We start from the raw sequence: 22,152 nt of genomic DNA, 5'->3' as shown, positions 1-22,152 counted from the left end.
CCATGGAGCTAACGGTCGCACATTTAGCAGCTCCCGCTCTTAGTGGTCTTTTAACGGCTTTTAAGCTGGATTTCCGTGGGAATTTTTCAACATAAGTGGATAAAAGTGAGGGGGGAGGAGGACCCCTAGTTTATGGAGCTGCGCCCAAGAAACAAACGTAAAAGTAGAAATCAAAAGTTGGTTGGGAATGAAGCTCAGAGTTTGGTGTATGCAATGGCAGAGAAGCAAAGTTCGACCACGCCAGCTCAATGGACGATGGATCAGTGGGTTAAATACTTGGATGAAAGTTCACCCGGCATCGTAAGGAGTGTGCGGAGGACCTGACCCGGGCAGTGTTCACAATTAAGGAGATGGTCGACTGGGTGGAGGAGAAAGTGATGACTCTGGGACAGGCGATCCAAAGGTTGCAGGAGCTGGCGGCGGAACAAGAGGAGCAGTCCACTGCGATGTCAATGGAAATTAATATCCTACAGGATCGTCAGAAACGGTTGTTGGAGAAGGTGGAGGACCTGGAGAATCACTCTCGCAGGCAGAATATCCGGATCATCGGTTTGCCAGAGGGTGCGTATATGGAAAGATGCTGGAGAAGATGCTTGAGCGATGCGTTCGATAGGCTGTGAGAGGTGGACCGGGCTCACAGGGTGCTCATGCGTAAGCCCCAGGGCCGTGAGCCCCCGAGGGTGATGGTGGTGAGGCTGCACCGGTTCCTGGACAAGGAAAGCATTATCAGGTGGGCCAGGCAGACAAAACGGTTATTGTGGGAAGATTCTGAGATACGGGTGTATCAAGACTTGGGAAGCAGAACTCGCAAATAGGAGGGTGAGTTTTAATAAGGTGGCCTTGTATGCGAAGGGAATAAAATTTGGACTGCTCTACCCAGCCCGTCTTTGGCTGACCTACGAAAACCGGGAACTATATTTTGGCTCGCCGGAAGAGGTGGCGGTTTTCATGAAGGACAATAATCTGGTAGAGGCATAATGGCTTTAAAATCTAGATGGTAGTGGGCTGAGTTAAAGGTTTTGTGTTGTTTTAGATTTTAAAAATCTCAGCCGTTCACTGTAACTTAAGTTGCGGGGTTCGGGAAAAGAAGGATATCTCGGATTGGTTTGATTTTGATCCGCTGCTGTATATACCGAGGTACAGTAAAAGAGTTTTTAAGTTGTGATGTTCTAGGGGGGAAAGAAAAAAGAAAAGATGTTTTTTTTGGGGGGGGGGGGGGGGGGGTGGGGGGGGGGGAGAGACCCAGCAGGTGGTAGGATGCTAGGGAGCGGGAGCTGCTAGGCTAGCTGGGAGAGCTGGTTCACGGGAGCAAGGTGGGGGGAGAGCTGAAGAGAGACGGGAGGGGGCGGTGGGAGGAGACTGTTGATCATTAGGGGACGTTCAGGAGGTTGGAGATGGAGACCAGATGGCGGTGGCTGCCGATGGGCGGGTCAGGGGAGGTGCGGGACATGGGCTAAGAGCAGGCCGAGGAAAGGTCATGGCTGATCGACAGGGGAGGGGTACGTGGAATGTTCGTGGACTGAATGGGCCGGTCAAAAGGGCCTGCGTGTTCGCACACTTGAGACATTAAAAAGTGGACGTGGCCATGCTACAGGAGACGCACTTGAAGCTGGGAGAACAAGTTAGATTGAAGAAGGGATGGGTCGGGCTAGTATTCCATTTGGGACTGGACTTTAAATCAAGGGGGATGGCCATCCTGATTAACAAAGGGTGATATTTGAGGTAGGGAAGATAGAGGCAGACCCGGGAGGCTGATTTGTTATGGTTAGTGGGAAACTGGAGGGATTGACAGTGACGTTGGTAAATGTATATGCCCCAAACTGGGATGATGTTGTGTTTGTCAGGAAGGTACTGGGAAAGATCCTGGACCTTGACTCGCACCGGTTGGTTATGGGGGGGTGACTTCAACAAGGTCTTAGATCCGAGGATGGACCGGTCGAGTTCTAGGCCAGGGAAGGTATCAGCAATTGCGAAAGAACTGCGGAGGTTCATGGAGCGCATGGGAGGGGTTGATCCATGGAGATTCGAGAGGCCACGGAGCAAGGAGTATTCATTCTACTCCCATGTACACAAGGCATACTCCAGGATAGATTTCTTTGTACTGGATAAAACACTGTTAGCGGGGGTGGAGGATACTGAGTACTCTGCAATTGTGGTGTCAGATCACGCGTCACATTACATAAACCTGCGGGAAGCACATGAAAATCCCAGCGCCCGCAGTGGAGCTTAGATGCAGGGCTGTTAGCGGACGACGGGATCTGTGAGGGAGGCCAGTCGGGGGTATATAAACAACAACTACACGGGAGAGACCGCGGCTGGGGTGGTGTGGGAGGCATTGAAGGCGGTTATTAGATGGGAATGCAGTTAGATTCGGGGCCCATAGGGAGAAGACTGAACAGGTGGAGCTGAACAGGTTGGGAGGAGAAATCTTACAGGTGGACAGGAGATATGCGGAGTCTCCGAATGAGGAGCTCCTAAAGGAGTGTCAAACTCCAAATGGAATTTGGGCTCCTTTCCACAGGCAAGGCGGAGGGACAGCTGAGGAGGGTAAAAGGGGCAATATATGAATATGGGGAGAAGGCTAGCAGGAGGCGGCGAGGGAAATAGGGAAAATAAAGGATATGAGGGGGATAGTGATGGACCCGGGGAAGGTTGACGACGTGTTCCGTGAATTCTGTAGTCGATTATGAGAGTCGGAACCCCCGGTCGGGGAGGAGGGTATGAATCAATTCCTGGAGAGGCTAGAGTTCCCTAAGGCAGATGAGGAGCTGGTGGAAGCCCTGGAGGGCCCAATTGCGATTAGGGAGGTGATAAACGGATTGGGGGCGATGCAAGGCCCTGGGACCTGTGGATTCCCAATAGAATTTTATAAACCGTTTTCTGGGCTACTGGGGCTGCTTCTGGTCAAGGCTTTTAACGAGTCCAAGGAGCTGGGAGTGCTTCCCCCAATGCTATCACAGGCATCAATTTCTCTCATCCTGATGCGAGACAAGGACCCGGAGAGCTGTGGATCGTACAGGGCAATTTCCCTTTGAATGTGGATGCTAAATTGCTGGCAAAGATCTTGGCCTCCCGAATAGAGGATTATGTCCCGGAGGTAATCTGGGAGGATCAGACTGGATTTGTGAAGGACAGGCACCTGACATCCAATATTAGACTGCAATTTCTGACTCAAAGGTGAAGTTTGAGCTGAGGGGGATGAAGGAAGGGTTCTACAATTCATGGGGACTATTTATTATGCACTTCTGAGAATTGGTTGCCATCGAACATTAAGGGTTATTGTTCTTTTTTTAAATAAATCTGTACATCTTTGGGTTGTGGGGGTGAGAGCCACGCAGACACTGGGAGAATGTGTAAACTTCATTGCGGACATTGAACCGGGGCCGGGATCGAACCTGGGTCCTCGGCGCCGTGAGGCAGCTGTGCTAACTATTGCTCCACCATGCCACCCCGAGGTTATTATGCTTGAGTACACTGTTTACTGATTGATAATTTTATTTTTTGCGTGGAATGTACGGGTGATGTTTTGGCCTGCGTACTGTCATGTGAGAGTACCTTTAAGAAATGGGTGTTTATAGATGGGTGTGTATATAAATATCTGTAGTGAGAGTACCTTTAAGAAATCGGTGTTGACTACTACAGTGATGTCAGAGTGTGGGTGGAGCTGAGCTGTCTGTCCACTTTTTACTTTCGTTTTAGACTGTTTGCTGCAGGGTGTGTTTTAGTTTCGTTTTCAGAGCTGGATAGCTGCAGGCACAGCCAGAAGGTGTATGAATCTCTCTCTCTAATCTAAAGACTAAATCGATCCTCGTGATTTAAAACTATAGTGACTTTAACCTGATGTGCTTGTGGTTAAAGGTGTTTTAAGTCTTATGGATGTTAAAAGGAAAGCGAAAAGGATTACTTAGTGTGTATTCTTTGGGGGTTGTTTTTGAATTAATGGTTGCTAAGATGTTCACTGAATGTTTTAAGCAGGTTAACTTGAGTTCATAGAATAAACATTGTTTTGCTTTCAAAAATACTTTCCCATTTCTGCTGTACCACACCTGTGAAATGAAATGAAAATCGCTTATTGTCACAAGTAGGCTTCAATGAAGTTACTGTAAAAAGCCCCTAGTCGCCACATTCTGGCGCCTGTTCGGGGAGGCTGGTACGGGAATCAAACCGTGCTGCTGGCCTGCCTTGGTCTGCTTTAAAAGCCAGCGATTTAGCCGAGTGTGCTAAACCAGCCCCCCGTAGAGTGGGCCATGTGCTCCCCATACCACAATCAATTAAAAGTTGTGGGTCAGGTGAACTCCATGATACACTTTGGGGTTCTCCTAATTTACATAGATGATTTGGAGTTGGGGACCAAGGGCAATGTGTCCAAGTTTGCAGACGACGCTAAGATAAGTGGTAAAGCAAAAAGTGCAGAGGATACTGGAAGTCTGCAGAGGGATTTGGATAGGCTAAGTGAATGGGCTAGGGTCTGGCAGATGGAATACAATGTTGACAAATGTGAGGTTATCCATTTTGGCAGGAATAACAGCAAAAGGGATTATTATTTAAATGATAAAATATTAAAACATGCTGCTGTGCAGAGAGACCTGGATGTGCTAGTGCATGAGTCGCAAAAAGTTGGTTTACAGGCGCAACAGGTGATTAAGAAGGCGAATGGAATTTTGTCCTTCATTGCTAGAGGGATGGAGTTTAAGACTAGGGAGGTTATGCTGCAATTGTATAAAGTGTTAGTGAGGCCACACCTGGAATATTGTGTTCAGTTTTGGTCTCCTTACGTGAGAAAGGACGTACTGGCACTGAAGGGTGTGCACAGGAGATTCACTAGATTAATCCCAGAGCTGAAGGGGTTGGATTACGAGGAGAGGTTTGAGTAGACTGGGTCTGTACTCGTTGGAATTTAGAAGGATGAGAGGGGATATTTAAGAAACATATAAAATTATGAAGGGAATAGATAGGATAGATGCGGGCAGGTTGTTTCCACTGGCGGGTGAAAGCAGAACTAGGGGGCTTAGCCTCAAAATAAGGGGAAGTAGATTTAGGACTGAGTTTAGGAGGAACTTCTTCACCCAAAGGGTTGTGAATCTATGGAATTCCTTGCCCAGTGAAGCAGTAGAGGCTCCTTCATTAAATGTTTTTAAGATAAAGATAGATAGTTTTTTGAAGAATAAAGGGATTAAGGGTGATGGTGTTCGGGCCGGAAAGTGGAGCAGAGTCCACAAAAGATCAGCCATGATCTCATTGAATGGCGGAGCAGGCTCGAGGGGCCAGATGGCCTACCACTCCTCCTAGTTCTTATGTTCTTAAACCCTGGCTCATAACAATACTGAATGGGATACTGTTTGGGGGATTGGTACTGTATTTGTTTTCTTGTTTATTTGATGATAAATGTTAAAAATGAGGAGAATAAAAATATTTTAAAAAAGGAATTCATAGAATCCCTACAAGTGCAGAAGGAGGCCATTCGGCCCATCGAGTCTGCACTGATCCTCTGAAAGAGCTCCCTACCTGGGCCCAATCCCCAACCTATCCCTATAACCCCACCTAACCTTTAGACACGAAGGGGTGATTTAGCATGGTCAATCCAACTAAGCACCCGGAGGAAACCCATGCAGATGGGAAGAATCTGCAAACTCCACACAGTCACTCATGGCCGGAATCAAACCCAGGTCTCTGGTGCTGTGAGGCAGCAGTGCTAACCACTGTGCCACCGTGCCACTGGCTTGTCCAGTTCAGTATTTGGTCAATTGTAACCCCCAAGATGTTGATAAGGAGGTGGGGGGAAATTCAGTGATGGTAATACATTAAATTACAGGAAGATTGTTATATTCTCTTGTTGGAGATGTTCATTGCCTGGCACTTGTGCAGCGTGAATGGTACTTGCCACTTATCAGCCAAAGCCTGAATATTGTTCAGGGCTTGCTGCCATGGGCAGGGACTGTTTCAGTATCTGAGGAGTGGCAAATGGTGTTGAACATTGTGCAATCATTCATGAACATCCTGCTTCTGACTTTATGTTCGAGGGAAGGTCATTCATGAAACAGCTGAAGATCGTTGTGCCTAGGACACTAGCTTGAGCAACCTCTGCAGTGAGATCCTAGGACTGAGATGATTGACCTTGAAAAACTGCAATCATCTTCCTTTGTGTCTGGTATGATTCCAACTAATGGAGACTCTCCCACCAGATTCTCATTGACTTTCGTTGTGCTGGGGCTCCTTGATGCCACAAATTTCAAATGCTGCCTGTGGTGTCGAGGGATCTTTTGTCCATTTTTGGACCAAAGCTGTAATGAGGTCAACAGCTGAGTGACCTGGTGGAACTCAAACAGCATCAGTGAGCAGGTTATTGCTGAGTAAGTGTCACTTGCTATCACTGTCGATGACACTTTCTGTCACTTTGCTGAAACTGGGATTAGACTGGGGTGGTCATTGGCATGGTTGGATAAGTCTTTTGTTTTGTGGACCAGTCATACATAGGCAAATTTCCATATTGTTGGTTAAATGCCAGGGTTGTAGCTGCATTGGAACAGCTTTTCTAGGGCACGGCTAGTTCTTGAGTACAAATCTGCAGTACCGAAAGATTTGATCTGATTTGATTTATTATTGTCACATGTATTAGTAAACTGTGAAAAGTATTGTTTCTTGCATGCTATACAAACAATGCATACCGTACATAGGGAGCAAGGAGATCCTGCAGAATATAATGTTACAGTTATAGCAAGGTGTCGAGAAAAGATCAACTTAATACCAGGTAGGTCCATTCAAAAGTCTGATGGCAGTAGGGAAGACTATGTTCTTGAGTCGGTTGGTACGTGACCTCAAACTTTGATATCTTTTTCCTGATGGAAGAAGGTGGACGAGAGTATGTCTGGGGTGCGTGGGGTCCTTAATTATGCTGGCTGCCTTTCTGAGGCAGCGTGAATTATAGATAGAGTCAATGGATGGGAGGCTGGTTTGCGTGATGGACTGGGCTACATTCATGACCTTTTGTAGTTTCCTGCGGTCTTGGGCAGAGCAGGCTCCATACCAAGCTGTGATACAACCAGAAAGAATGCTTTCTATGGTGTATCTCTAGATGTTGGTGAGGGTCGTAGCTGACATGTCAAATTTCCTTAGTCTTCTGAGAAAGTAGAGTTGTTGGTGGGCTTTCTTAACTATAGTGTCGGCATGGGGGGGGACCAGGACAGGCTGTTGGTGATCTGGACACCGAGCAACTTGATGCTCTCGACCCTTTCTACTTCATTCCCATTGATGTAGACAGTGGCATGTTCTCCACGACGCTTCCTGAAGTCGATGACAATCTCCTTCGTTTTGTTGACATTGAGGGAGAGATTATTGTCATTGCACCAGTTCACCAGATTCTCCATCTCATTCCTGTACTCTGTCTCGTCATTGTTTGAAATCCGACCCACTACGGTGGTGTCTTCAGCAAATTTGAAAATCGAGTTTATGGGGAATTTGGCCACACAGTCATAGGTGTATGATGAGTATAGGAGGAGGCTGAGGACACAATCCTTGTGGGGCACCAGTGTTGAGGATGATCGTGGAGGAGGTGTTGTTGCCTATCTTTACTGATTGTGGCCTGTGGGTTAGAAAGTTCAGGATCCAGTCGCTGAGGGAGGGGCTGAGGGAGGGACCGAGGCCAAGGCCACGGAGTTTGGAGATGAGTTTCGTCAGAATGATGGTGTTGAAGGCTGAGCTGTAGTCGATAAATAGGAGTCTGACATAGGTGTCTTTGTTATCTAGGTGTTCCAGGGTAGAGTGCAGGTCCATGGTGATGGCGTCTGCTGTGGACCTGTTGCAGCGGTAGGCGAACTGTAGTGGATCAAGACAATCCGGGAAGCTGGAGTTGATTCGTGCCATGACTAATCTTTCGAAGCACTTCATGATGATGGATGTCAGAGCCACTGGACGATAGTCATTAAGGCACACTGCTTGACTTTTTTTGGTACAGGGATGATGGTCGACTTCTTGAAGCAGATAGGGACCTCAGATTGTTGTGAAGAGAGGTTGAAGATGTCTGCCCCCGCCAGCTGATCTGCGCAAGACCTGAGTGCTCGTCTGGGTACCCCATCCGGGCCAATGGCTTTCCGTGGGTTGACCTTCGTGAAGGCTGCTCTGTTGTCTGCAGTGGTGATCTCAGATACAAGTTCATCTGCGGCTTCTGGGGTGGAGGGCTCGCTCGCGCTGACCTCTTGCTCAAAGCGGGCATAGAATCCGTTGAGCTCATCAGGGAGGGGTGCATTGGAGCCGACGATTTTACCTGCCTTCATCTTGTAGCCCATTATGTCTTGCAGACCTTGCCATAGACGGCAGGGATCCGTGTGGCTAGCCTGGGACTCGAGCTTGGTCCGGTACTGTCTTTTGGCATCTTTGATGGATTTCTTTAGATCATATCTGGCTTTCTTGTAGACGTCAGGGTCGCCTGACTTGAACGCCTCAGACCTAGATTTCAGCAAGCAGTGGATATCTCTGTTCATCCAGTGTTTCCGGTTGGGAAACACGTGGTTTGCTTCTTTGGCACACAGTCTTCTGCACACTTACTAATGAAGTCAGTTACTGTAGTGGCGTACTCGTTCAGGCTGGTCGCAGAGTTTTTAAATACTGACCAGTCCACTGACTAAGCAGTCCCGTAGGAGATGATCCGATTCCTCAGACCAACAACGCACAACTTTCTTTGACAGAGTCTCCCGCTTCAGTTTTTGCTTATAAGCTGGGAGCAGGAGCACAGTCTTGTGGTCAGATTTGCCAAAGTGTGGGTGGGCGATAGAGCGGTAGGCATGTTTGATATTTGTGTAGCAGTGGTCCAGGATGTTTGGGCCTCTGGTGGAGCAGGTGACGTGTTGGTGGTAACTTGGTAGTACGCTCTTGAGCTTGGCCTGATTGAAGTCCCCAGCTACAATGAACAAGGCCTCGGAATGATTTGTTTCAAGGCTATTTGTGGTGGTGAATATTTCGTCCAGTGCGATTTTTCACGTTTGCATGGGTTGGGATGTAAACTGCCGTCAGGATAACGGAGCTGAACTCCCATGGAAGGTAGTAGGGGCGGCATTTTAGCACAAGGTATTCTAGGTCCGGGGAGCAGAAACTCGTCAGTGTTGCTACATCTAGGCATCAGGAGGTGTTGATTAAGAGGCAGACCCCACCTCCCCTTGCCTTGCCTGAGGCCGCCTTACGGTCCACTCGGTAGATTGAGAAGCCCTCTGGTTGTAGGGCACAGTCCGGTGAAGCAGGAGTGAGCCATGTCTCCGTGAAACAGAGCACATAGCAATCCCTTAGTTCTCTTTGAAAAGTGAGTCTGGCTTACAGTTCGTCTAGCTTGTTTTCTAGAGATTGGACATTAGCTTGGAGTGAGCTAGGCAGAATGGCTATGGGGCCACGTTGTTTCACTCTCGCCTGCGCGTTTTCCACGCTTCCTGGAGTGACTGCTTCTTTTTGAGCCTGGGAGACGGTGAGAGTATGCATGTTAAGGGAATAGTTGTGTCCAATGAGGTTATTCACTCTGGTTGGTGTGTGGATGGAGGATTTGTTGCCTTGCTTGTGGTTGCTGCCTCGGTAGGTGTGTCTGCGCGGTTGAGCGTTCCAGGTCACTGTCGGGCTGCGGTTTGTCTTCACAGGTCGGTGGATGTCCAGACCACGCCGGATCCGGCGTGGCTGGGGTGAAGGCCGGTAAGTGGATGGCGTCTCTGGGATCGCGGTTGAGGATGAGGCGATGGCCGGGTCCGTGTGTTGGGGACCGCAGGGTCCTTTTCAGATTGCGGTCTTCCTTCAGATGACGGAGGATCTCTAGATCTGCAAATAAATGTAAAAGAGCAATGTTAGTGATTGTTAGGCTGTGGGAGTTGATTTTTGGATTGTGGGGCGACTGTCGAGGGGGGGGGGGGGGGGGGCGAGTGGAGTGAGTGCTTGGGGCCTGCAGGGGGTTGCAGCTCTGTGGGACTGGGAGCTTGGGGGGGGGGGGGGGGGGGGGGCCGCAGCTGCTGCGATGCTGGCCTGGTCGTTGGGAGAGCAGCAGAGTCAAGGTCCCGTCTTCTGTGGTGTTTTCCAGGTCTCTGGGAGATTGTAGAGTGAAGGCCCTGGCTTCTAGGGCGTTTTCCTGGTCTCTGGCAGCCGCTGTAGGGGGATTCCCAGGCCTGGGACTGCAGCTGCTGGCACGTGGTCGACTGGTCCGGGTCGATTTCAGGTCGTCAGTTTCAGGTGTCTCCAAGGTCCTAAAGATCGCTAAATCTGTATAATAATTGAATTAGAACATTGTTAGAGAGTTTAAAAGAGTTAGAATGAGGTTTTAGAAGCACAGAACGATAGTAAAAGATAGAATTAGAGGGTATGCTGGGCACAGCTTGCAAGAAGTCACCTCTCTCCGGCGAAGATGTGCTGTTAGGTAATTTGGACATTCTGAATGCTCCCTCCGTGTACCCGAACAGGCGTTGGAATGTGGCAAATAGGGGTTTTTCACAGTAACTTCATTGCAGTGTTAGTGTAAGCTTACTTGTGACACTAATAAAGATTATTATTATGTTGTCAGAGCCATCACCTTTGTTTTTTTAATATCAATTTAGAATACCCAACTTTTTTTTTCCAATTAAGGGGCAATTTAGTGTGGCCAATCCACCTACCAGGTACATCTTTGGGTGTGGGGGTGAAACCCATGCATACACTGGGAGAATGTGCAAACTTCACACAGACAGTAATTCGGGGCCAGGATCGAACCAGACCCGGGGATCACAACAGGAAACCAAGATGGATCATCCACTCGGCATTTCTGGCTGAAAATCACTGCAAATGCTTAAGCCTTGTCTTTTGCACTGATGTCCCCATCATTTAGGTTGGGATATTTGTGGAACAACCTCCTCCAGTTATTTTAATTGTCCACCACCATTTATGGCTGGTTGTGGCAGGACTGCAGGGCTTTGATCTAATCCGGTGGTTGTGGAATTGCTTAGCTGTCTGGTGCATACTTCTTCAGCTGTTTAACATGCAAGGAGTCCTATACTGTAGCTTCACCAGGTTGACGTGGTAAAAACGTGAAACATTTTTCAAGACTTTTGCAATGGATTTGTCTATGGGAGGGAAAAATGTTTTCTGAATTAAGCTATTGATTATATCTTTAATTTCAGGTTGTCCTAGAGAAAGATGATACCAAGACGAAAGAAAAAACTGCTGTAAAAAGAGTTGCAGAGCATTGTAAGTTAATGGCACAGTTATTTTCTATTAAAAACCATCAAAATTGGGCATTGTAAACAATCTGGATTCAGTTTTTGTAATCCCTGCACAATAACGTCCATCCAACTGCCAAATAGTTGGTTGCTATGGGCGGAATTCAATAGAAACATTTCTAAATTCATTTGTGGCGGGTTTGTCCGGGAGCTTCCCGTTGGCTCTGCAGGTAGTTTCCCACCTCGATCAAATGACACTTAGTCACTTTTTTAGGCCCTGCTGAGTTTCTCACAGGGTTAGCCCACACGTAGGATTTTTTTTAAGCACTGGGGAGTTGAACTCCGAGATCGGGCCTCCATTTTTAATTGGTGCCCCGATCTCTAAGTGAGCTTATGGGTCCCACATACCATGGAAATTGTCACCCCCTACACACATGGGCGCTACCCTCCACTCCTCCAAAGAGGGCACCCCGCTATGGGGTCCGTGTGGGGGAGCCCCTCTTCAGGCCCCCACAAACCCAGTTACTGCACAACCCACCCCTTTCCAGGACTCCCACCTGTCACCACCACCACCCCCCAACCTCCCAGACTTACCTGGCTGGCACCCCCCCACCTACAATTCCCCCGTCACCCTCCTTTCATGTGCATGGCCCCCCCTAGGGCCCTGAGCCTTGGCAGTGCCACCCTGGTATCTGGGTGGTGCTTCCAGCATGGAATTGTCATTCTGCCACCTTGGCAATGCCAGGATGGCAGTGCCAAGGTGCCCATGTTCCTGGGGGGGGCATCCTGCATTGACCCTGACCACCCAGGCATCTCCAATGGCCCGGGAGACCCCCGGGTGGCGTCCAGCCTGGTCCACGTTCTTGTGGACCAGCACTAATTGGCGTCAGGCTGCAGCCTCCCTGGGGAGGCTGGTAGACCCTTGGTAGGGAGGCCTTAAGTAGGTTTAAAGCTACATTAGCGAGTGCCGTTTGGCCCCGCCCATTTTATGCAGAGTTCCGATTCCAACGCATCTCGTGACTTGGGTGTATCCCGCGGGGCGTGGAGGTTGCCGGGAAGCCCATTGGAGGCTTCACCCGGGAGTCATCAGCCGCCTTTTGCTCTCGCTCGAGTGCAACGCGGCCACTGGATCGCGCTCTATGTATCTTTTTCCCAAATGAAAATTTGGCCTGGCTTTTATTGTGATCTTTGAAGACTTGCTTTGATTTGCTGTAATCTATGTCCTATTCCTTATAATGTTTTTCAAATGTTAAACATTTTGTTTTCTATACACTGTTGACTTAAACACTGTAACCTCTCCAGTCTGGAATAATTAAGACCAAGTCATTTCTGAATTTTGTGATATGTAATGATGTTAGAATGCCTAACCATAAAGTGTGCGAGCTGGAAAACACCATAGAATAAATATTTTCTTGAAATGAAAATGAATGAAAATCGCTTATTGTCACAAGTAGGCTTCAATGAAGTTACTGTGAAAAGCCCCTAGTCGCCACATTCCGGCGCCTGTTCGGGGAGGCTGGAACGGGAATTGAACCGTGCTGCTGGCCTGCTTGGTCTGCTTTAAAAGCCAGCGATTTAGCCCAGTGTGCTAAACCAGCCCCTTACAGTAAGATACAGTAAGAAAAAATTATAAAGCCATAATAAAAATAGTATTCAAATACTATGTTCCTTTTAAAACAGTGGAGTGTCAGGTTTGGTTCTGTACTTCCCATATCAATCGATTTTCACTGATGTTTCTGGTTCCATGTTTCAGCTGCTGCAGAGCCAGAATGTAAAGTGCAGAAATCTGAAACTGCTCCAAGTACAGATATTGAACCAGTCACAGGTAAACATCTGTTCGATTTATTCATCATTCTTTTCTTCCTATCCATTGATGGGATCATCTTTTGAAACCCATTTGACTCTTATGTTGGAGGTTTATTCATTTGTACCACAAGAAAATGGCTATTGTATTTCAGAATATAGCTTGTTCCTCAGTGCAGGATGCTGAGGGGTTGTTTTTTCTTATGCGAGAGCCTTGGACCAGAGGGAATGATCTCAGAGTAAGGGGCTGCCCATTTTAAACAGATGAGGAGGAATTTTTCCATGGGAGTAGTGAATCTGTAGAATTCTTTAAAGTAGAGGTTGGGTCGTTAAGTATGCTTAATGTTGAGATAGACCGATTTTTAATCAGGTAAGGGATTTGAGGGTTATGGGGAGAAGGCGAGAAAGTGGAGTTGAGGGGAGGCAGTTGTGCAGTGCTATTGTTGCTGGATTAGTAATCCAGAGACCCAGCGTAATGCTCTGGGGACCCAAGTTAAAATCCCACCATTGCAGCTGGTGAAATTTGAATTTGATAAAAAACCGATCTTGGATTAAAAGTCTAATGCTGACCATGAAACCATTGTTGGATTGTCATAAAAACTGTCCTTTAGAGAAGGAAATCTATTATCCTTACCTGGTTTGGCCTACATGTGACTCCAAACACACAGCAATGTGGTTGACTCTTAAATGCCTTCAAGGTTGGGCAATAAATGCTGGCCCAGCCAGCGACGCCCACCCCAGGAACGAATATTTAAAAAATCAAATCAGTCATGATCTCATTGACTGACGGAGCAGACTCAATTGGCTAAATGGCCTATTCCTGCTCGTATGTCTTAAGGTCTTTGCCTGCGTGAAGTAAGGTGCTATATATGATTACTCTTGCATTTGCCTATCCTTTGCAGGCCATTACATATTTCCAACATTCTCATCCTGTTGAGAGACCTTGAACTTGCTGGTAGATTTGTTTTCCTCTGCCAATTTGGTGTGCAGATTATGATTTTCCAAATGTGCTGCTATTACTTCCTTAATAAATGATTCCAACATCTTTCCAATAATAGATGTTGGGCTAATCGCCTATAGTTACCTGCTATTTGCCTCCCTCCCTTATTGAATAGGGGTGTCACATTGGCAGTTTTGCAGTCCTCTGGTACTTTTCCAGAATCCAAGGAGTTTTGGAAAATTACAACCAATGTATCCACCATCTCTGTAGCTACTCCTTTTAGGAACCTAGGATACAAGCCATGAGGGCCAGGGGACTTAACTGCCTTTAGCCCCATTAGTTTGTCTAATGCCACTTCTCTAGTGATGGTATTTAATTGCTCTGCCATATTCTTTATTATTAATAGGATGTTCGAAGTATCTACCACCATGAAGCCTGATGTAAAATATCTGTTCAATTCCTTTGCCATGACCATGTCCCCAGATTCATTTTCTTTTAAAAAAAAAAAAAAAAAAAAAAAAATAATTTTTATTAAAGTTTTCACAAAATATCAACAACAAAATGTAAAAGGAACCCAATAGAATTAAATACAAAACAAAACAACCCAGTGCCCCCCTCTCCCCTGTACATTAAATAATATATTAACACCTGCCGAAACACATAGCAAACATAGCAACTACATACACCCCTCCGATCCCCCAGTGTAGACAAACAAAAATACAATAGAACCCGGGGTTGCTGCTGCTGCTGACCATTCTCTACCGTTCTGCCAGGAAGTCCAAGAACGGTTGCCACCGGCTGAAGAACCCTTGCACCGATCCCCTTAAGGCAAATTTCACCCTCTCCAATTTAATGAACCCTGCCATATCGTTGATCCAGGATTCCACGCTTGGGGGCCTCACATGCTTCCACTGAAGAAGAATCCCTCGCCGGGCTACCAGGGACGCAAAGGCCAGAATACCGGCCTCTTTCACCTCCTGCACTCCCGGGTCCTCTGCAACCCCAAATATTGCGAGCCCCCAGCCCGGTTTGACCCTGGATCCTACCACCCTCGACACCGTCGTCGCTACGCACTTCCAAAATTCCTCCAGCGCTGGGCATGCCCAGAACATATGGGTGTGGTTTGCTGGGCTCCCTGAGCACCTAACACACCTGTCCTCACCCCCAAAGAACCGGCTCATCCTTGTCCCGGTCATGTGTGCCCTGTGCAGCACCTTAAACTGTATGAGGCTGAGCCTCGCGCATGAAGAGGAAGAGTTCACTCTCCCTAGGGCATCTGCCCACGTCCTCTCCTTGATCTCCTCCCCCAACTCCTCCTCCCACTTACCTTTCAGCACCTCCACCGAGGCGGCCGCCGCCTCCTGCAACACCTGGTATGTTGCTGAGATCGTCCCCTCTCCAACCCACGCCCCCGAGAGCACCCTGTCCTGTACCATGCGTGGCGGCAGCAGCGGGAATTCCACCACTTGCCGCCTGGCAAACGCCCTTACCTGTAGATACCTAAAGGCGTTTCCCGGGGGAGCCCGTACTTCTCCAGCTCACCCAGGCTTGCAAACTTCCCATCCACAAACAGGTCCCCCAACCTTCTTATCCCTGCCCTGTACCACCCCGAAAACCCTCCATCTCTTCTCCCTGGGACAAATCGGTGGTTCCCCCGTATTGGGGTCCACACTGGAACAGGAACAAAAACCTTGGGAGCACCATCATCTAAAAAAAAAAAAAAAAAATATTTTATTGAAAATTTTTGGTCAACCAACACAGTACATTGTGCATCCTTTACACAATATTATAACAACACAAATAACAATGACCTATTTTATAAACAGAAAATGAATAAATAACAAAAATGAAAACTAACCCTAATTGGCAACTGCCTTATCACAAGTAACACTCTCCAAAAATATAATTTAACAGTCCAATATATAATTATCTGTAGCAACAACCTATACATATTATACAGTATATATTAACAACCCTGAGAGTCCTTCTGGTTCCCCCCCCCCCCCCCCCCGATCCTGGGCTGCTGCTGCTGCCTTCTTTTTCCATTCCATCTATCTTTCTGCGAGGTATTCGACGAACGGTTGCCACCGCCTGGTGAACCCTTGAGCCGACCCCCTTAGAACGAACTTAATCCGCTCTAACTTTATAAACCCTGCCATGTCATTTATCCAGGTCTCCACCCCCGGGGGCTTGGCTTCTTTCCACATTAGCAATATCCTGCGCCGGGCTACTAGGGACGCAAAGGCCAAAACATCGGCCTCTCTCGCCTCCTGCACTCCTGGCTCTTGTGCAACCCCAAATATAGCCAACCCCCAGCTTGGTTCGACCCGGACCCCCACTACTTTTGAAAGCACCTTTGTCACTCCCCTCCAAAACCCCTGTAGTGCCGGGCATGACCAAAACATATGGGTATGATTCGCTGGGCTTCTCGAGCACCTCGCACACCTATCCTCCACCCCAAAAAATTTACTGAGCCGTGCTCCAGTCATATGCGCCCTGTGTAATACCTTAAACTGAATCAGGCTTAGCCTGGCACACGAGGATGACGAGTTTACCCTGCTTAGGGCATCTGCCCATAGCCCCTCCTCGATCTCCCCCCCCAGCTCTTCTTCCCATTTCCCTTTTAGTTCATCTACCATAGTCTCCCCTTCGTCCCTCATTTCCCTATACATATATCTGACCCCTTACCATCCCCCACCCATGTCTTTGAGATCACTCTGTCCTGCACCTCTTGTGTCGGGAACTGCGGGAATTCCCTCACCTGTTGCCTCACAAAAGCCCTCAGTTGCATATACCTGAATGCATTCCCTTGGGGCAACCCATATTTCTCGGTCAGCGCTCCCAGACTCGCGAACTTCCCATCCACAAACAGATCTTTCAGTTGCGTTATTCCTGCTCTTTGCCACATTCCATATCCCCCATCCATTCCCCCCGGGGCAAACCTATGGTTGTTTCTTATCGGGGACCCCCCCAAGGCTCCAGTCTTTCCCCTATGCCGTCTCCACTGTCCCCAAATCTTCAGTGTAGCCGCCACCACCACCGGGCTTGTGGTGTAGTTCCTCGGTGAGAACGGCAATGGGGCTGTCACCATAGCCTGTAGGCTAGTCCCCCTACAGGACGCCCTCTCTAATCTCTTCCACGCCGCTCCCATCTCCTCTCCCATCCACTTACTCACCATTGAAATATTAGCGGCCCAATAATACTCACTTAGGCTCGGTAGTGCCAGCCCCCCCCCCTATCCCTGCTACGCTGTAAGAATCCCTTCCTCACTCTCGGGGTCTTCCCGGCCCACACACAACCCATGATGCTCTTTTCAATCCTTTTTAAAAAAGCCTTCGTGATCACCACCGGGAGGCACTGAAACACAAAGAGGAATCTCGGGAGGACCACCATCTTAACCGCCTGCACCCTCCCTGCCAGTGACAGGGATACCATATCCCATCTCTTGAAATCCTCCTCCATTTGTTCCACCAACCGCGTTAAATTTAACCTGTGCAATGTGCCCCAATTCTTGGCTATCTGGATCCCCAGGTAACGAAAGTCCCTTGTTACCTTCCTCAACGGTAGGTCCTCTATTTCTCTACTCTGCTCCCCTGGATGCACCACAAACAACTCACTTTTCCCCATGTTCAATTTATACCCTGAAAAATCCCCAAACTCCCCAAGTATCCGCATTATTTCTGGCATCCCCTCCGCCGGGCCTGCCACATATAGTAACAAATCATCCGCATACAAAGATACCCGGTGTTCTTCTCCTCCTCTAAGTACTCCCCTCCACTTCTTGGAACCCCTCAACGCTATCGCCAGGGGCTCAATCGCCAGTGCAAACAATAATGGGGACAGAGGGCATCCCTGCCTTGTCCCTCTATGGAGCCGAAAATATGCAGATCCCCGTCCATTCGTGACCACGCTCGCCATCGGGGCCCTATACAACAGCTGCACCCATCTAACATACCCCTCTCCAAAACCAAATCTCCTCAACACCTCCTACAAATAATCCCACTCCACTCTATCAAATGCTTTCTCGGCATCCATCGCCACTACTATCTCCGTTTCCCCCTCTGGTGGGGGCATCATCATTACCCCTAACAGCCTCCGTATATTCGTGTTCAGCTGTCTCCCCTTCACAAACCCAGTTTGGTCCTCGTGGACCACCCCCGGGACACATTCCTCTATTCTCATTGCCATTACCGTGGCCAGGATCTTGGCATCTACATTTAGGAGGGAAATAAGTCTATAGGACCCGCATTGTAGCGGGTCCTTTTCCTTCTTTAAGAGAAGCAATATCGTTGCTTCAGACATAGTCGGGGGCAGTTGTCCCCTTTCCTTTGCCTCATTAAAGGTCCTCGTCAATACCGGGGCGAGCAAGTCCACATATTTTCTATAGAATTCGACTGGGAATCCATCCGGTCCCGGGGCCTTTCCCGCCTGCATGCTCCTAATTCCTTTCACCACTTCTTCTACCTCGATCTGTGCTCCCAGTCCCACCCTTTCCTGCTCTTCCACCTTGGGAAATTCCAGCCGATCCAAAAAGCCCATCATTCCCTCCCTCCCATCCGGGGGTTGAGCTTCATATAATTTTAAAAAAAATGTCTTGAACACTCCATTCACTCTCTCCGCTCCCCGCTCCATCTCTCCTTCCTCATCCCTCACTCCCCCTATTTCCCTCGCTGCTCCCCTTTTCCTCAATTGGTGTGCCAGCAACCTGCTTGCCTTCTCCCCATATTCGTACTGTACACCCTGTGCCTTCCTCCATTGTGCCTCTGCAGTGCCCGTAGTCAGCAAGTCAAATTCTACATGTAGCCTTTGCCTTTCCCTGTACAGTCCCTCCTCCGGTGCTTCTGCATATTGTCTGTCCACCCTCAAAAGTTCTTGCAGCAACCGCTCCCGTTCCTTACTCTCCTGCTTCCCTTTATGTGCCCTTATTGATATCAGCTCCCCTCTAACCACCGCCTTCAGCGCCTCCCAGACCACTCCCACCTGGACCTCCCCATTATCGTTGAGTTCCAAGTACTTTTCAATGCACCCCCTCACCTTAGACACACCCCCTCATCTGCCATTAGTCCCATGTCCATTCTCCAGGGTGGGCGCCCTCCTGTTTCCTCCCCTATCTCCAAGTCTACCCAGTGTGGAGCGTGATCCGAAATGGCTATAGCCGTATATTCCGTTCCCCTCACCTTCGGGATCAACGCCCTTCCCAGCACAAAAAAGTCTATTCGCGAGTAGACTTTATGGACATAGGAGAAAAACGAGAACTCCTTACTCCTTGGTCTGCTAAATCTCCACGGGTCTACACCTCCCATCTGCTCCATAAAATCTTTAAGTACCTTGGCTGCTGCCGGCCTCCTTCCAGTCCTGGACTTCGACCTATCCAGCCCTGGTTCCAACACCGTATTAAAATCTCCCCCCATTATCAGCTTTCCCATCTCTAGGTCCGGAATGCGTCCAAGCATCCGCCTCGTAAAATTGGCATCATCCCAGTTCGGGGCATATACGTTTACCAAAACCACCGTCTCCCCCTGTAGTTTGCCACTCACCATCACGTATCTGCTCCCGTTATCCGCCACTCTAGTCTTTGCCTCGAACATTACCCGCTTCCCCACTAATATAGCCACCCCCCTGTTTTTCGCATCGAGCCCCGAATGGAGCACCTGCCCCACCCATCCTTTGCGTAGCCTAACCTGGTCTATCAGTTTCAGGTGCGTTTCCTGTAACATAACCACATCTGCCTTAAGTTTCTTAAGGTGTGCGAGTACCCGTGCCCTCTTTATCGGCCCGTTCAGCCCTCTCACGTTCCACATGATCAGCCGGGTTGGGGGGCTTCCTACCCCCCCCCCCGTCGATTAGCCATCCCCTTTTTCCAGCTCCTCACCCGGTTCCCACGCAGCTGTATCTCCCCCAGGCGGTGCCCCCCCGCCCACCCCCTCCCATACCAGCTCCCCCCTCTCCCCAGCAGCAGCAACCCAGTAATTCCCCCCTCCCCCCCCCCCCCCCCCGCTAGATCCCCCGCTAGCGTAATTACTCCCCCCATGTTGCTCCCAGAAGTCAGCAAACTCTGGCCGACCTGGGCTTCCCCCCGTGACCTCGGCTCGCACCGTGCGATGCCCCCGCCTTCCTGCTTCTCTATTCCCGCCATGATTATCATAGCGCGGGAACCAAGCCCGCGCTTCTCCCTTGGCCCCGCCCCCAATGGCCAACGCCCCATCTCCTCCACCTCCCCTCCTCCCCCTTCACCACCTGTGGAAGAGAGAAAAGTTACCACATCGCAGGATTAGTACATAAAACTCCTCTTTCCCCCCTTTTTAACCCCCGTCTTCGCCCCCCACATTCGCCCCACCACTTTGTTCAAACGTTCTTTTTAATAACCCGCTCATTCCAGTTTTTCTTCCACAATAAAAGTCCACGCTTCATCCGCCGTCTCAAAGTAGTGGTGCCTCCCTCGATATGTGACCCACAGTCTTGCCGGTTGCAGCATTCCAAATTTTATCTTCTTTTTATGAAGCACCGCCTTGGCCCGATTAAAGCTCGCCCTCCTTCTTGCCACCTCCGCACTCCAGTCTTGATAAATGCGGATCACCGCGTTCTCCCATTTACTGCTCCGAGTTTTCTTTGTCCATCTAAGGACCATTTCTCTATCCTTAAAACGGAGGAATCTCACCACTATGGCTCTGGGAATTTCTCCTGCTCTCGGTCCTCGCGCCATCACTCGGTATGCTCCCTCCACCTCCAACGGACCCGCCGGGGCCTCCGCTCCCATTAACGAGTGCAGCATCGTGCTCACATATGCCCCGACGTCCGCTCCCTCCGCACCTTCAGGAAGACCAAGAATCCTCAGGTTGTTCCTCCTTGCGTTGTTCTCCAGTGCCTCCAACCTTTCCACACATCGTTTCTGATGTGCCTCATGCATCTCCGTCTTCACCACCAGGCCCTGTATGTCGTCCTCATTCTCGGCTGCCTTTGCCTTCACGACCCGAAGCTCCCGCTCCTGGGTCTTTTGTTCCTCCTTTAGCCCTTCGATCTCCTGTAGTATCGGGGCCAACAGCTCTTTCTTCATTTCCTTTTTGAGCTCTTCCACACAGCATTTCAAGAACTCTTGTTGTTCAGGGCCCCATGTTAAACTGCCACCTTCCGACGCCATCTTGGTTTTGCTTGCCTTCCTTGCCGCTGTTCTAAAGGATCCACTGCAATCCGGCCACATTCTCCTCCTTTTTTCATCCGTATCCAGGGGGGATTCCCTTCTGGTTTACCGCAGTGTTTTTCGCTGTCAAAATTGCCGTTGGGGCTCCTATCAAGAGCCCAAAAGTCCGTTTCACCGGGAGCTGCCGAAACGTGCGACTCAGCTGGTCATCGCCGCACCCGGAAGTCTGGGAGCACCATCATCTTGACTGACTGCACCCTACCCGCCAGGGACAGCGCCAAAGCGTCCCACCTCTTGAACTCCTCCTCCATTTGCTCCACCAGCCTCGTGAAATTAAGTTTATGCAGGGCCCCCCAGCCCCTGGCCACCTGGACCCCCAAATACCTGAAGCTCCTCTCCGCCCTTTTTAGTCGGAGCTCGCCAATCCCCCTCTCCTGGTCCCCTGGATGAACCACAAACAACTCGCTCTTCCCCATGTTGAGCTTGTACCCTGAGAAATCCCCGAACTCCCTGTGGATCCTCATTACCGCTGGCATTTCCCCCACCGGGTCCGCCACATTATAGCAGCAAGTCGTCCGCATAAAGCAGCACCCTATGCTCCTCCCTCCCCGCACCAGCTCCCTCCAGTTTCTCGACTCCCTCAGTGCCGTAGCCAGGGGTTCAATCGCCAGCGCGAAGAGGAGGGGGGACAAGGGACCAGCCTCGTCCCTCGATGCAACCAAAAGTACTCCGACCTCCTCTTGTTTGTGGCCACACTCGCCATCGGGACCTCGTACAACAGCCTAACCCACCTGACAAACCCCTCCCCAAACCCGAACCTCTTCAGCACCTCCCACAAGTACCCCCACTCTACCCTGTCGAAGGCCTTCTCAGCGTCCATCTCTGCCACTATCTCCGCCTCCCCCTCCCTCACCGGCATCATAATAATGTTCAGGAGCCTCCACACATTCACGTTCAACTGCCTCCCCTTCACGAACCCCGTCTGGTCTTCGTGGATGACCTGCGGCACACAATCCTCAATTCTCGTGGCTAAGACCTTCGCCAGCACCTTGGCATCTACATTTAACAATGAAATCTGCCTGTAACACCCACACTGCAGGGGATCCTTGTCCCGCTTC

The 22,152-nt window shown here is 49.4% G+C and overlaps 1 protein-coding gene across 18 annotated transcripts in view; it reads left to right on the top strand.

Moving 5' to 3' along the window:
* The window catches only part of LOC140425085 (uncharacterized), a 243,230-nt gene that overhangs the window by 32,641 nt on the left and 188,437 nt on the right, over nt 1-22,152 (top strand). For all 18 annotated transcript variants that reach the window (XM_072508976.1, XM_072508973.1, XM_072508975.1 and 15 more), the window contains exons 8-9: nt 11,115-11,181; nt 12,907-12,978. In XM_072508976.1, coding sequence (XP_072365077.1) covers nt 11,115-11,181; nt 12,907-12,978 — 139 coding nt within the window. The remainder of the gene's footprint in view (nt 1-11,114; nt 11,182-12,906; nt 12,979-22,152) is intronic.

Source organism: Scyliorhinus torazame, chromosome 6, assembly GCF_047496885.1.
Source record: "Scyliorhinus torazame isolate Kashiwa2021f chromosome 6, sScyTor2.1, whole genome shotgun sequence".
Lineage (NCBI taxonomy): Eukaryota > Metazoa > Chordata > Chondrichthyes > Carcharhiniformes > Scyliorhinidae > Scyliorhinus > Scyliorhinus torazame.
This window is presented reverse-complemented; position numbering and strand designations above follow the sequence as displayed.